General features: G+C 37.1%; 1 protein-coding gene across 2 annotated transcripts in view; it reads right to left on the reverse strand.

Annotated features, from left to right (window-relative positions):
• Window positions 1-190: 190 nt before the first annotated feature.
• PPP4R3B (protein phosphatase 4 regulatory subunit 3B) overlaps window positions 191-17,045 on the reverse strand; it is a 49,240-nt gene continuing 32,385 nt past the window's right edge. For both annotated transcript variants that reach the window (XM_039344368.1, XM_039344370.1), the window contains exons 13-16: window positions 13,634-13,773; window positions 11,462-11,646; window positions 3,599-3,801; window positions 191-2,371 (exon numbers count right to left, since the gene is read on the reverse strand). In XM_039344368.1, the coding sequence (XP_039200302.1) occupies window positions 2,276-2,371; window positions 3,599-3,801; window positions 11,462-11,646; window positions 13,634-13,773 (624 nt within the window). In that variant the 3' untranslated portion in view covers window positions 191-2,275. The remainder of the gene's footprint in view (window positions 2,372-3,598; window positions 3,802-11,461; window positions 11,647-13,633; window positions 13,774-17,045) is intronic.

Consider the following 17,045-nt stretch of genomic DNA (forward strand, 5'->3'; position numbering starts at 1 on the left):
TATTAAAATAGTATTTAACTCAGACATGTTGGCAGATGTAATCTTTAAAAAAAAAACTCAATTGAAGGACCCCAGGCATTTGAAATGTGGGCTGTCTTGTGGCAAAAAGAAACCAGACTAAAAGTTAGAACTGAGGTTGGAAGTATGTACCTGAAGCAGACTGCGTAATTTAAACAGGAGATATTCAATGCATTTTTCACAGCATTGATCAATGTTCAGATATAGGATGAAAAGTCACCTATTGCTTATATTGAAGTAAAAAAAAATCAACTTTTTTCTCATATATTGAAGCAGCTTAAATGAATCTGCATATTTTGAAGTTTTTAATAGTCTTTGAAATAGGATGAAAGAAAATGATCCAGATGTGTATTGGATCTTTTTTCAGTGATTTATTAAATAGTTTGGGTCCAGGCTGGATAAACATCACTGTCAAGGAAATGGCATCCCTTTATTTTCCTATGGTTTGCTATTCAGTTTTATGGGAAAGAGTTACTTCTGTGAAGGATAAAGACTTGTCAAGAGTACTCAAAGAAGGGCAAGTCAATGTAGAAAATCTGCTGAAGCAAACTGTTTCTGTAACAAGTTCTTCAAAGTCTTCATTGAAAAAGAGAAAAGGAAAGCCCCATTGTTGATTGCCTGGAGCCCCTAAAGGGCAGAAATATGTCCTTCAGACCACATTGTCAGTCATCACAACACACTGAATCAAATCTAAGAGTATTACTTTTTCTGCTAGATTTGATTCAGATAAAATTGTACAAATACTATCATTAAAATAAACTAAAATGGCCACATCTCTAAATTTGAATTAATTTACCATTTACAACAATAAAACAATAAAAAAACCATTAATCATGGAATTACAGGGTCACATTTTAATTCCTGAATTTTACAGGTCAGCATTAGTATTACCACATGTATACAAATGGTGTAAAACAAGTACAGTGGTTTTTTTTTCTCAATACAAAATAAACTTCTGTTTCATGGAAAAACTATACTTCATATCTACAGACAGCCCATCTTTTCAAACAATAACTAAAATTAAAACTATGAAATTTCCAGGAGAAATGGACCCATACGTATTGTAAGAGTGACCAATAACGGAGGATTCCTGCTGGTTTCAATTTGTATCACTCTTACCACAATTTGTAATTTAAAGAATTTTGTGTGTGCATGATCTCAGATCATATATGGCCAAACTAACATTAAAATATTTACAATTCAGTTGCTCTGAAAGGAAAAAAGTTTCAAAATGGTTGCCTTCATCAATTCACCTAGTGTACTTTTAGACATTTGCTTAAATACATGGAATGTGTTAAGAAGCAGCTTTATGCTAAACCCCTTAGGTTTATAGTGCTGCATATTAACTCTGCCCCCAGATTACATGTATCATTGAAGTAAGATTCAAGAGTTTCTGGTAGCATTTCACAACATCTGCTTTTCCTAATGTGAAATGTGGATGGCTGAAGGAAAAAAAAAATTGGAAATTAGCAGGGAGCAATTCAATTCAACATTATTTCTGTAAAATGCTACTAGTAATTGCAATTCAATTGCCATTTCAAGTACCAAGGTTTATTGATAGTTTCTAGAGGGTTTTTTCTTCCTGGAAAGCTGATGATCTATATAATGATTTTCCTGGATAGCTCCTTCTAGTCTGCTTGCATTTAGAACCCAGGTTCTTTTTTTTCCTTCCAAAATAATGGAGTTGAGAAAAAAAGTTTGCCACTCAACATGCACTATGCAGCAGTATGCAACCCTCTATAACTTGGCTGACTGTGCAAACAGTGGTCCCCAATTCTGATTTTTTTTTTAATGGAAAGAAAATTCATTATTTAAAAGAGGCAATTGCTAAAAAAAAAAAAACCCCACAATGGACAGCCATTATGAAGTTATATTACTAGGTTTGCAACTGAAGCATTACAAATTTCTTCTAGCTTGCTACAAACTGGGGGAACCCTGCAATATCAAAATTTCTTCTCCCATCCCCATCCCCTCACAGAACCCAAGATGGCTATTTTTTCTGGCAAGCTTTCATTCCAGGTGCTGATTACTAATCCACTGTTTTAACATTTTAACAGTCTGAATGGCAGACTTCTTGATTAGAAAGGGATTAGGTTCTTTGGAAGCCTGGTGTTCTCAGAACATAACCTTTCTAGTAAATTTTCTTTTGCTACTCCTTGTATTCTCGTGTATTTTCCAGGGAGAACGCTTTCTGAGTCAGACTTTTAGTTCAGTCATAGCATTTAAGCACCCTCTATCAGAGTTTGTTTCAACATTTTTAAGAGCCAAGACGAGGTCTTTTTCTTGGGGATGTTTCTTCTTCTTCCTCTTCCTCTTCATCATCTGGATAATCCACAAGGCCAACTAAACTTCCCTGTTGGATGTAAAGAGTCACATGTGAACCTATAGAGAAGGACCTTACAAATAGCAATTGACATTTTCCATTTTATAAATTTTATTTTCCACAAAATAGCAATAGCAGTAGCATTTAGACTTATATACCACTTCACAGTGCTTTACAGCCCTCTCTAAGCAGTTTACAGAATCAGCATATTGCCCCCAACAATCTGGGTCCTCATTTTACTGACTTCACAAGGATGGATTCAACCATAAGTTGGTGAGACTCAAATGCAATACTGCATTCTAACCACTGCACTACCATGGCTCTATGCCAACTATCACTCAAATTGATTTTAGAAGAGCTTTCCCAAGAAGGGATCAGAGATTAGTAGCTATGATATTTAAATGACATTGCCGTGATAGAAAATACTAGGGGAAAATACTAAGAAGAGTTTTTAGATGGTCTTACGCAGCAGGGCAACATGTTCATATGCAATTCTGGTAACCATGTCTAAGGCTGTCTATATTCAAACTAGGCCAATTTAAACAATGTAAATGTTAACAATTGCACCTAAGAACATGAACTCTCCTGCATATACAAAATCTAGCATTAGAAATAATCCTAATGCTTATGAATATCAATATAGCAAAGTAGCCATTTCATGGTTTCAATGTAGTACATTTGAGTTTATTAAATATTTAACCTCCCAAAATAATACATTTTAAGTGACACAGATAATATTAACATTATCTATGAATTACATCTTAAATGTTTCAGCTTGCCTAAACAGTATGTATTTATTTAAACATTTATAAGGCTGCTTATCTCGCAAAAGTGATATTGGCAGTGTAGAAGGATTAAAAATAATTTTAACAAACCAAACATAATGCCTGTGGTTATAAGCACAACCCTACTTTAAAAAGATAACATTATTTAGCAGAGCTCACCTAACCATACTACCCAAATGCCTAGAGAAACATGCTGAGAAAACCATTTCAACTCATAAGCTTATAAATTCAGGACACAACAAAATGTCAAACCTAATCTGACTTTGCTGAAAACAGTATAGGCTGCAAGTCAATATCACATTTTAATAGAATACTTCTGACAAAGATATGCAGCTTCACTTCAAGGCACTCTGAGCAAATCCCCTTTCTGGATTCTTAAAAGTGTTACATATGCATGTTCATAGGAATTGTCCTTATCATATCACTAACATAATTTTAAACTGCAAAGCTCCATATCACATGCTTAACTCACCTTTGTGGCTGTGACTGCTGTAGTTAAACTGGCATTCTTAGAAGAAGAACCATTTGAACTTGCTGGCGATGTCTGAGCTGCAACAGATTTATTATTTGTACTATTTGCTCCATTAGTTGCACTGGTAGAATGGGAAAATGTAAATTTGAAGCCACCTGTAGAAGTCCTTTTGGGGAGATTTTCTTTGTCTTCACTTTCTTTTGCTAAAAGAAAAAATGTTTATTTAGACTAGTCATTGAGATAAATAGCCATACATTACCACTAGAAAGACAACTACTTTCATGTTTGTTGTCACTGAATGCCCAGCAAACTATGAACACCCAAAAGGTGTGGCAATTAGTTTGCACTGCAATGATTTTGCAAAGGGAACAAAGTTTGTGCTATATGAATGAACACACACATACATACATACATGTATACATACAAACTGATGGTTGTTGACAAATCACTTTCATAGCATAGTTTCACAGTAATTAAGACACCATATTAGGAAATTGGGTTGTATAAGTCAAATAAAATGCAATGGATCCTCAAACATCCAAGGTATAACGAGGGGGGACATGATAGCAGTGTTTCAATATCTCAGGGGCTGCCACAAAGAAGAGGGAGTCAAGCTATTTTCCAAAGTGCCTGAAGGCAGGACAAGAAGGAATGGGTGGAAACTAAGCAAGGAGAGAAGCAACCTAGAACTAAGGAGAAACTTCCTGACAGTTAGAACAATTAACCAGTGGAACCACCTGCTTCCAGAAGCAGTAAATGCTCCAACACTGGAAGTTTTTAAGAAGAAACTGGACAGCCATTTGTCCGAAATGGTATAGGGTTACCTGCCTGAGCAGGGGGTTGGACTTGATGACCTCCAAGATCCCTTCCAAATTTATTATTATTATTATTATTATTATTGATCATCGCACAGTCAGCCAGATATTCAGATTGGATTTGGCATTTTGTCTATATTATTATTATTATTATGGATCATCGCACAGTCAGCCAGATGTTCAGACTGGATTTGGCATTTTGTCTACTTACCGAGTCCTTACCCAGGACCTGGGATAGGCAGATGTGGATGTTTGATGGTATTACAGATATCGTCGCAGGATGGAAGCAGTTCCTAGTAAGGCCGCCTTTTGCAATTGACTAATAGCGAAATTGTCAATGCCAATGGTGTTCAAGTGGTGCTCCAGTTGTTTTGGGATTGCACCCAAGGAGCCTATCACTATTGGTACTACCCTTGCTTGCTTTTGCCACAGTCTTTCTATTTCTATTTGTAGGTCTTTGTATTTTGTTATCTTCTCCAGTTCTTTCTTTCTATTCTGCTGTCTCCAGGCACTGCCACGTCCACTATCCAGACTTTTTTGTCTTTCTTATCAACAAGTTGTTATGTTGCAGGTGCTCGTCTGTTTGAATTCTGAAGTCCCATAGCAGTTTAATTTTATCATTTTCTATGACTTTCTCTATTTTATGATCCCACCAGTTTTTGTTTACAGGCAAATGATATTTTTTGCAGATCTTCCAATGCACCATTGTTGCTACTTTGTCATGCCGCTGCTTGTAATCAGTCTGTGCAATCTTCTTGCAACAGTTACCAAGTGGTCCACTGTTTCTTCAGCTTCTTTGCATAGGCGGCACTTACTGTCTGTTGCTGTCTTCTCAATTTTGACTTTGTATGCATTTGTCCTTAAGGCTTGGTCTTGTGCAGCCAGAATTAGTCCCTCGGTCTCTTTCTTCAATTTTCCTGCTCTTAGCCATTGCCAGGTCTTGTTATTATCTGCTTTCCCAGCTATTTTTTTAATGTATTGGCCATGTAGTGCTTTGTCTTCCCATGCCTCTATTCTGTTCTTCATTTGGTCTTTCTTGTAGGCCAGTTTGGTCTCTCCAGTAGTCAGTAAGCCTTCCTGATATACTAATTTCAGTGCATCTTCATCATTGTTCTTCAGATATTCTTCCAAAGCCATTTTTTCTTCTTCAACCATCTGATGTACTTGTAGCATTTCACACCCACCTATTTGCCTTGGTAGATAAAGTCTGTCAATGTCACTGCGTGGATGAAGGGCATGATTCATTGTCATTATTTTTCTGGTCTACCTATCCATTGCTTTTAGTTCTGCTTGAGTCCAGTCCACTATTCCAGCTGTGTACCTAATACTGGGATTGCCCAGGTGTTGATTGCCTTTATGGTATTTCCTCCATTGAGTTTGGACTTTAAGATCTTCTTCACTCTCTTGATGTATTCACCTCTAATCTTTTTCTTGACTTCAGTGTGCTTGATGTTGTCAGCTTGAAGGATACCCAAGTATTTGTAGTAATCTTCCTCATCCAGACTCTTAATGTTATTTTCGTGGGGCATCTTGATTCCTTCAGTTTTCACTATTTTTCCTTGTTTGATAGTAAGTGTGGCATATTTGTCCAAGCCAAACTCCATTACAATATCTTGGCTATATATACGGACAGTGTTGAGCAGCGATTCTATTTCAGATGATGTTTTTCCATACAGCTTCATATCATCCATGTAAAGGAGGTGGGATAGTCTGCAGATGTTTTTGATGTTTGATAGCCATGTCCTGAGTTATTCAGTATTGTTGACAGAGGAAACAGTGCAATAACAAATAGTAATGGTGATAATGAATCTCCTTGAAATATTCCTCTCTTGGTATTAACCTCTCCCAGCCTCTCACCATTGATCTGCAACTGTGTCTTCCATTGTGCCATCGATCTTTGCACAAATTTTCTGATGTTTCTACTGACTCCTGTTATTTCTAGGTACTTGATTATCCAGTCATGTGGCAGAGAGTCAAATGCCTTTTTGTAGTCAATCCATGCCACATTCAGGTTGGTCTTCCTTTTTTTGCAGTTTTCCAAGATCATTTTGTCTATTAGGAGTTGATCTTTTGTTCCTCTGCTATTGGGGCGGTTTCCTTTCTGCTCAGGTGGAAAGAGATTGTTTTAAACTAGATGCTGTTGTACTGCATCAGCTACCACACCAGTTAGTAATTTGAAAGTTGTTGGTAAGCAGGTAATTGGCCTGTAGTTACCTGGTGTTGCCCCTTTGCTGGATTTTTCATTATTAGGTAGGTTTTCCCAGTTGTTAGCCACTTTTCAATTTCTCCTCCTTGTAGTATATTGTTGAACTGCTTGGCAATGAGTGGGTGTATAACAGTTAGATGTTTCAACCAAAACCCATGCAGTTCATCTTCACCTGGTGCTGACCAATTTTTGATTTTCTTTGCTCTTTTTTCTACCATTTTTGTTGTTATTACTAGTTCTTTCATTTCAACTTCTGTTTTATTTGCATCCACCTCTTTTAACCAAGCCGCATCCTTGTTGTATTTCTTTGGGTTATCCCATACCTGCTTCCAGAACTGCACTGTTTCTTCCTTGTCAGGTACTGACTGATTCCTTGCAGTTTCTCCATTGATGGATTGGTAGAAACGTTTCTGATTGGATTGAAATTGGAGGTTCTGCCTATAGTTTGCAATTCGAGCTTCATATCTACTGATTTTCCTGGCTATAGCTGTTATTTGTTGCTTTATTATTTCCAGTGCTTCCTTGATCTTCCTTGTTTCTAAGTGGTATTTCTTGATTAGGTATTCTTTGGTCTTCTTGTTCTTCAGCTTCTTTTCTTTCATCTGTTCTAGCTTGCTTGCATGTGATCTTAACTTGCTGATCTTATTTTCTAGTCTAACCTTCCATTTTTCTGGTGCACTGTTTGTTTGTTTTTCTTCTTTGTTGATTTTGAATCCCAGGTATTTAGTTATAACTGCAGCTGTGCTGTACATTAGTTGGTTTGTTTCTTGCAGTGAATTGGTGCTTATACTTGATATTGCAGTATTTGCATCTTTTAATGCTTGTGCTAGCTGTTTCTTTGGAACAAGCTTCAATGCAGACAGCCTTATTCTGTTGTTTTTGTGCTGTTCTAGATGCTCAGTTATTCTTTGTTTCAATTCTTTTATTTCTTTAGTTAGAAGATTTTGTTCTTCCTGAGGTATAAGTATCTGGTTTCCAAATGTGAACAGTTGTGTATCTCTGCTGGATTCCTTCACTGCCAACTCCCCCTGGTTTGCCTCTACATTCTGAATTACTTCTGGTAAGGCTTTGATTTCTTTGCCCTGAGTAAACCTTTGCAGTTTGTCCAATTCTGTTTCTGTGAATACTTTATTTCGTATTATAAATCAGCATTGATCTGCTAGTCTCTGTTCTGTTATTTCTGATTCTGGATGTTATTCTTTCCAGAACTGGTGCATTCGTTTTAGATATCCTCTTCTTGTTGGACTTGATCTGTAGTAACAGATCATTATTTCTTTGTTTTCAATCACTGTGTATCTGCGACGGGTAGACACCTTTTCTTCCAGTAGTTCTGCAGCTGCTGGCCCTGGTTGCTCAGCCAACAGCCCTGAGTCCTGTAACCCATTTATCCAGGAACTCCAATATCTAGCGCGGATCTTGTTAACCCGGGCGACATCCGAGCCGGTATGGCATTCTGAAATTTACGTCTCACCATATTTTTTATGGGAGAGACATTCTTTGTCTGACTCCTCTGATGAGACCTGTCCAGTATGGTTAAACCTCTGGCATAGCTCTCATCTTCCTCAGAGTACAGAAGCCCCACAACCACGTCAAGGTATTATTATTATTATTATTATTATTATTATTATTATTATTTATTCTAAGTGACGAAATGTACTGGAGAAATCTAATAGAATCAAATCTTGACCGAGATCTACTGATTATGGAAAGAAATGCATTATCTGGTCAAAGATACTTATCTTTTCATGAGAATAAATAAGGCAGATTAATCCAAAGACTTTCACAAGATAAATAATAGAAAATTTGAGTATGTCTTACTAGACATGGAACAGAAAATTGCACGAAGATACTGAAAACCCATGCAGTTTTGTCTGAATACAGATTCATCAATCCATTCATAATGCAATATATAAAGGAACATAAAGAACAAAGCCTTTCCATTACAAAACAAGTAACTTAAATGTGACAAAAGAGGAACCAACATTACAGAAAGCACAAGTTTAATTTTGCAAATGGGACAAAAATTAAACAGTTTCAGAATTCTTCAGAATTGAAACAATGGAAATGAGTGTTTTTGAGAGTGTATCACCCACTACTGCTAGCAAAGACTATGTTCTGTCAAGAGGACAGAAACTAATCTGGAGTCCTTCAATATTTCTGAAGTCCTTGGAATGCATTAAGTTAGTATTTTTTCATATTAATTCAGAGAAAGAATTGCCCAAGATGGATAAAGATAATAAAAAGGAAATGAAAGCAATACAACGAAGAAGAAAACTGACTATTACTTAATAGATAAGATAAACAGATGTATGCTAAATGGTCATCAAGTATTTGGTAAAAATGAAAAATAGTGATAAAGAGCCCTGGCTGAAATGGAAAGCTCCACCCCCGTCTTAGGTTGATTTTTAGGCATGTGCCTCACCCAAAACTAGGGCTTATTTTTGGGGAAGAGCTTATATTAGTCCCACCCCCAAAAATTAAGCTAGGGTTTATTTTGGGGGTAGGTCTTACTTTCGGGGAAACATGGTATTAATCAGTGGAATGACTTGCTTCCAGAAGTTGTGGTTGCTCTAATATTGCAAGTTTTAAAGAAGAGATTGGACAACCATGTGTCTGAAATATTATAGGGTTTCGTGATTGGGCAGGGAATTAGACTAGAAGACCTCCAAGGCCCCTCACAATGCTGTTATTCTGTTATTCAATGGTATAATAAATGACCAACCCAAATGGTTGAAAAATTGAGAAAATTTATTGAAACCTGTAAGCAGAATTGAAAGGAAGAAATGTATTATTGTTTTATAGAACTTATTTAATATTGTAGACATCTAGTGTGGATTGAATGCACAAAAAAGTATTTCATCATTAGTGGAGTCCTGAAAAACAGGCTTCATCTTCATTTTTTGGGATTCTGTCCCTAATATTTATTTTGGCATTAAAAAACCCTTATTATTAAAAGCAAGACTATCTATTTAGGGCCTGTCTTCTTATCTGAGCATAGACAAATACGTCAATATTTGATATATAAAGCACCAGCTCAGATGTACAGTTAGCCATATAATGAAATACGATTATTTTTCTTTAGCCAGTTGACTGGCTACCTTAAATGAATACTTTCATTCCTTAATTATTGCCTTAAGGAAGGTGGCTCAAAAGGATGATAGTCTTCTTTTGATTTGAATATCTGGCAAACTTGATAATTAGCAACAAAAGGGGATAATATTGGAATGGAGGTCCATTTTATCATATTTTTATTGTATTTCTTCCTTCCTGAAGGGATGGTTTTAGTTTCAACAGTTTCCCCAATTCTTCAACAGCTATATGAAGCCGCTTCACAGGATCAACATATTTACATCTTGATCCTGGGCCAAATACACAAAGCTGTCAAAGTGCTATCTTGGTACTTGGATGCTGTTTAGAATAGGGTTACACTCAATCTCAGAAATTTAATTTAATTTATTAGATTTGTGTGCCTCTGGATTTGAAGGATTACCATTTCTTTAGTTTTAGTTCTGAATGAGAACGTGGTCAGAATTTGATATCCAAGATATATATGTATTGTATCCTTTGCACCAACTATGAATTTTCCTTCAACAGAAGAATTACTGTCACTCATGTTCCTGTTATTTCTTGATGGATTACTGCAATACATTTCACATGAGACTGCCTTTGAAGATTATTTGAAAAGTAGTTCTAGTCCAGATTGCAGCAGCCTGAACTGATGCACATCAAGGAGTCCATATAACACCTCTGCTTTAAGAGTTGCACAAGTTACTTCTGACCTCAAATCAAATTGTTGAATGCCATCTTTAAAGCTTTTCATGAACCATATTCTCAAGCCTGAAATTCCTAAAGATCTCCTCCCAGTAATATTTACCCACTCAATAAGATCTAATAGAATGGGTTGTCTTCATGTCATCTACAGAGATTCTGTCCGAAAAGGCTTGGTAGCTTCATTGTTTTGTTCATTTTTTGTCTTTTCAAGTTAGCACTAACTCCTAGTTGCTGCAGTTTTCTTGGCAAGGTTTTCAGAAATGGTTTGATACTGCCTCCTTCCTAGAGCTGAGAGAGAGTGACTGGCCCAATAGCACCCAACTGGCCTTTTGCCTAAGGTGGAGCTAGAACTCATAATCTCTTGGTTTCTAGCTTAAGCTTAACCACTGCACTAAACTAGCTCTCAGCTCCATTTAGAAGATTTAAAACATTCTGATTCAAAACAACTTCTTTATATTCATATAAAAATTTTTACGATACCATACATTCTTCTTTACAGCAACATAGCTCAATTGAAGACTTCTTACAGAGAGATACATAGACAAACCTGAGACTGGAAATCCAGCTCCTAACTCAATACCCTTTTGCACAGACTCAGTAGCACTTTCTTCACATTGGCTGACTGAGTTACCACATGACTCTTCCTGCTCATGAATATTCCAACACATTCTATTGTAAGATACAGATGGTCCTTGACTTATGATTGTTTAACAGTTCAAAGTTACAATAGCATTAAAAAAGTATTTTTTTGACCTATATTTGCATTGATAACGGTTGCACCACCCCCACAGTCACAGGATCGCAATTCAAGTTCTTGACAATTGGCTTGAAAATATAACCGACTACAGCATCCTACATTCACGTAACCATAATTTGTGTTCCCCTTTTGCGATTTCAGGAAAGATTCCCATTGGGGAAGCTGGATTTCCTTAACGACAACCATAAAAATTGTCATAAAATTGCCTGACTCGAGTTATGACTGGATAATTTATGAGGGAAACTCTGTTCCCAATTGTGGTCATATATCAAGTCACACAGAAATAGCATGTGTTACAAAATAGAAAAAAATACCTTTTTTCGTTTCCATAAACTTCTCATAACTTTCTGGAAATTCATCCTCAGACTTGGATTTCTCTACAGGTGGTACAATTGCTTCACCTTCTTCCTCTTCATCTTCGTTGAACCACATTTCTTCATCTTCCTCCAAAGTTCTAGCATCTCTACGAAACCTATTGCTACGTAGTATAGACGGGACACTGTAAAACATACAAAAACAAACAACACAAAAAAACTTTTACAATTTGATAATGTGACTGCTAATAAGACTGATAAAGCCAAATTACATTTGGTTGTTATGGCATGGAAAGATTACTAGTAAATAGTTCTGAGAGTTTATATTTTTGTTGCTATTAATGTTGCTATTATTTTAGGCTTATCTTTTAAAACATTGAGGGCAATACATAGAGTTTCATGAGTTTCCTTCTAAACTAAAGGCCAGGTGAAAGCATAACACCCATTTTCTGTTCTAAACATAATCTGGATTTAATAAATCAAGCCCTTATATATTTTATCTTTATTATGGGAAGATTGCAAGATCTGTTAAATTCTCTTTCCACTATTTTTTTTAGTCATTCTCTTTCTAGAATGACAGACCCTCATTTATTTTGATTTATAAATAAACAAAATTATGCTCTTAAAATATTATCAAAATGTTTCCAGAAAATTTGCTTTAATATCTAAAATACTCAACTAAGTTCTAAAGATGATAATAATGTGGCTTATGATAGATTCTATGGTAATATAGAAAGTTACTTCCTTAATACAAATAAAAGAAAAATCAAATGCACACAAACGTGTATCTTCTGATGGATTGGCTCACCAAACAAACAGGGTAAGCAAATGTCCTCTTTAAGAACACTCTAATGCTTCAAGGAACAAAATTCATTGCTATTAGTTTTGCACTGACATGCTTGATGATGCAGTTAATATCTATTCCGTTTTCCATGACAAATCCCGGATTTGTCACTTGATTTATCACCCCATCTTCTACAATATCTTAGCAAGGCTATTTGTAAACTGTACTAAAGGCTTGGTTAGAGCCCCTAGAACAGCGGTTCTCAACCTGTGGGTCGGGACCCCATTTGGGGTCGAACGACCATTTCACGGGGGTCGCCAAACAATGCAGTCCACCATTTTTTTCTCCTTTTCCTTAGCTGTGCTACTCCCTTTTATTCTATTGGCTTTTGAAAGCCAATAGAATAGACTCTCTTGAATAGATTCTAATTCTATTGGCTTTCAAAAGCCAATAGGAATTGTCCAGGCTGTCTCTGCCTTCCTGAGCCCACCAAAAGTCCCATTCTGCAAATGGTGCTGCAAGTTGTCTGCAGGGAAGGCGAGCTGTCTGGAAGTTTCCACCCCTCCCTGCTGAGCAACTACTAAAAATGTAAGTAAAAGAGGGCCAGGGGTGGGAGGCCAGCAGGCGCAGGGAGGGTTGCTGGCACGCGTGGGGCCCGGCGGGTGCCTTACCACCCTTGGGCTGGGCCAGCTGGTGGCCCAGCCAGTGGTCGCCCTGCGCCGTCGCTGCCCCTTGCCAGCTACGCCTCGGCCAGCTCAGGGGGTGGCACCATGCATGTGCGGCGCTCCCGGGCAGGGAAAGTCCTCGACTTACGACCAGTTGGATAGTCCTCGACTTACGACCAGTTGGGTAGTCCTCGACTTACGACCGGTTGAGTAGTTCTCGGCTTACGACCGGTTGGGGTCACGGCATTAAAAAGGTTGAGAACCACTGCCCTAGAAGCTTTCACAAAGTTGTTTTCAAAATGCAATTCTTAATATGACTGGGGAAAATTAATATCTGGGGATCATTCAATAATTTAGCTGTTCATCTTTCAGGGCACTATTGAAAGTCATAAAACAGAACCCAACCAAGAATAAACCACCACCTCCTTCCTGATAGCATAAAAATCTGAATGTTTTTGGTTGCTTAGAAATTTTGAAATATATTTTTTAAATTAATTAAGAACAAAACTTTAGAGCTTTAGGATATCTCTAAAACAAAGACTGCAGACAGAAATGGATTATATAGAGAAAATCCTGAGACAAAAAAGTGCACCGCTAAATATAATACCTATAAGAAAGATGCATATCACCAACAATATTAATGGAACAAACAACAACGGCTCAGGAACCTGCAAGATAGACTATCTAGTACTGGGTTTTAGATTTTAGTTTTAAGGTGTGTACCTGTTCAGTTTCTGGCTCTGTCTGTCTTTCTCCTGCTCATATTTTGTCTTCAAGCCTTTGAATGTTTGAACATATTCAATAGATTCAAGTGCCTTATAAAAGTTTTCAACGATATGGGCAGTAAGTGATTTGATATCTTCCTGCATTAATACAAAATAAAAGTTTAGTGCTACTCAGCTAAAAAAGAAACATTAATATGAAGCTCTCATAGAAGTTACAGTAATTTATGACAGCAAAAGACTTGTTTTTTTTCAACCTCTCTCTTGAAGAACAGGACTACAAGGAATTCAAAGTGATTCACATTTCTCTTCTACATTAGTGAACTGAGACAATAGGTAATTTGAATATACAGAAAACTTTGTAGATAAGAATCCTGAGATCATTGGACAAATGTTTCTCCTACAATGGAAGAGAAGAGCCAACAACATGTCTTTAGGATAATTTTCCTCTACTACATCACATTAGTATTTGACCTGCTACACAGAAGAAGGAAGCAAAGCAAGTGGATTGCTGTACAAAAGTAAGGAAGATAAAAGAGAATCTAAAGATGTCTTTGATCTCATGAAAGCTGGTATCTCTATAGGAGTGCCCCCCCCCGTCTCTCCCTTAAAGGCAGAAAAAATTGTAAGTAGTCTTGTGGTATAAATGGACCTGCAAAATTTTGTCCTAGCATCAGTGTGAGTTTGGCTTTCTTGTGGATACTACAGATTCTGGGGAGATTCTGCTGGCTGTGGAATTCTGGGAGTTGAAGTCCTCATGCCTTAAAATTGTCAAGTTTGGGAAACACTGGTTTAGATCATTGAGTAACCACAATGGGAGTAGTCGTAGGTGTTTGCTTTATAGACTTTAAGGGGAAGCCCCTAAGAATGTTTTTCTCTAAATCAAGATGAAAGAGGAAGGCAAAAAGGATACTATATCAACCTATAAGACAGAGAGTCACGATAATTAGTGATTCATTACTGTAAGAGGATGAAGCAAACACATGCTGCTTGTGAGCCACATTATCTGTCAAGAGCACAGGACTCTTAATCTTTGATAGATTAATTCCAACATGGCTATATCCATTGACAATCATACTTCCATGCTTGTGGAGATAAATTACAATGCAAAGAATAGCTCAATTTGTATTACTAGAGACTTTGAAAAGTTGTAGAAGGAAATTCAAGGCGTTGGGCACTCAGGTGGCATTCTCGTCTTCCCTTCTAATCGTGGTAATGGACCAGAAAGGAAAAGAAAAATACTACAAATAAGACACACTTGGTTTCTGGGACCAACATCTAACATTATCTAGATGACTGGCTATTGATACCACATTAGCTGCACTTCAAAAGGACTGATAAAAATGTACTTGACCACAACAGGAACCCTTGATTGGGAATGCTTTAAACTGATAAGAAAATCCTGAAGAAAGGGTTTCAGAAAAAGGCATGGGCATATTTTGGGTCCCATCAGTTCAGAAAGATAGGGCTTTTCTACTAAGAAGCATTCTCCCTCCAGAGATAAGAATCATCTGACCCTGCTGGCCTTTGTAAAGCCCTAAAAACCTGGTTCTCTACAGGCACCAATTTCTTGGTTGTATTTGTGATTATGGGCTATATTTTCCTGGCTGCTATGTATTTTAATTTTTGCATTGTTGCAATTGTATTTATATCTTGTTCACTGCCCTCAGATTTGGGCATTTTATGGCCTGCAGGTCATGTATGGCTCTTTGGCTGTCCTTGTCCAACCAGTGGTGTCAGAAGCATGGGGTTGGCAGTGTGAGGTGGGGTATCAGAGTTGGGACAGGAGTGGGTGTTAAGGCATCAACAGGGGATGGCATGTTGGTGTGGGAGGGTGGGACAGTGGTAGTCCTCCACAACAGTCCCAGTTTCTCATGTGGCACCTTGGAATAATTAATTGCCCACTCCTGGCTCAGAGTAACTTGCTGAGAGGGGGAGCGATACAAATTGAATGAATTCCAAAACCAAACTGCAAATCCCTAAAAGAGGCACATTGATGGGAGACTTTAATTATTTGATATCTATTGGGTGACAAACTGTGCCAAGAATCGTCCTTCTAGGTAATTCCCAATTTCCCTTGCTGACAATTTTTCCTTTAGAAGGCACAGGTGACACAAGAGCTATTTTATAAATACCTTTAAGAGGTACAACAGTTTAGGTTAATCAATTTGGAAGACATTTAGGAAGTGGAATTACCTGGAACATTGAGAGAGCATGAATCATGTAATAATGTTTTGGAATTTTAGAGAAACTGTCTAGTTAAATTCCAAAGATGCTTTTTCATGAGGCAACTGGACTTTCCTATTGTTAAGTGAATTATTGCAGTTGTTAAGTTAGTTACACGGCTGTTAAGTGAATCTTGTCAGAAGGTCGCAAAAGGTAATCACATAATCCTGGGACACTGCAACATAAATGTCAGTCAGTTGCCAAGTATCTGAATTTTGATCACGTGACCATGGTGATGCTGCAATACTCATAAGAATGAAAAATGGTCATAAGTCCCTTTTTTCAGTGATATTGTAACTTTGAATGGTCACTAAATGAACTGCTGTAAATCGAGGATTATCTGACTTCAACATTAGTTGTTAATCAAACCTGAGTGGAGGATCAAATGGGATTCCATAAGGATTGGTCTTGGGTCTTCTGCTCTTCAGTATTTTTATTAATGATTTGATGAATAGGTGGAGAGGAGGGTCATTAAATTTGCAGATGATACAAAATTGACATAAAATTTAAAATAATTCTGACATGTTATAATAATGAATTGAAAGTAATGTGAAAAGGTACCAGAAACAATATTTTTCATTTAGGAAATGAAATCACAAGAAATGGGAGAGAATATCGGACTTCATATTTACTTGTAACTGATTGCCAGTTGAATATGAGCAAGCAGGATGATGTAATTTCCAAAACGATAAATGTAATTTTAAGCAGAATTGGTGCATGCGTAATTTCTAAATCACAAGAACAATCATTCTACTTTATTTTATTTTGCTTTGACTAGTTCCAACTCATGTATTACATTCAGTTCTGTGGACAAAATTTTAAGAATACAGAGAAATTGCAACAGATTCAGAGATTGCGACAAGGATAATAAGAGGGCCTGAAATGAAATCTCTGTGTTGAGAGATTGAAGAACAAGTGTGTGTTTAGGCTCGAGGAAAAATGACTGAATAGTCATAGAAAGGATATTAAACAGAAGGAAAAGATCTCTTTTTTCTCATTCCAGAGAGCACAAAGACAGATTCCAGTTGAATGTTAGAAACAACATCCTATCTGTATAAGCAATTCAACAATGGAATAAATTATATAGAGAGGTACAGCCACCTCATCGCTGGATGTGTTCAAAAGGAGGCTAAAAGGCATTTGTCTGAGATCCTGTAATTTGGATTCTGAGTCCTGAGCCCATCCCA

The sequence above is a fragment of the Crotalus tigris genome, unplaced genomic scaffold (genome assembly GCF_016545835.1).
Source record: "Crotalus tigris isolate CLP2741 ecotype Arizona unplaced genomic scaffold, ASM1654583v1 scf7180000017903.3850313, whole genome shotgun sequence".
NCBI classification, from domain to species: Eukaryota; Metazoa; Chordata; class Lepidosauria; order Squamata; family Viperidae; genus Crotalus; species Crotalus tigris.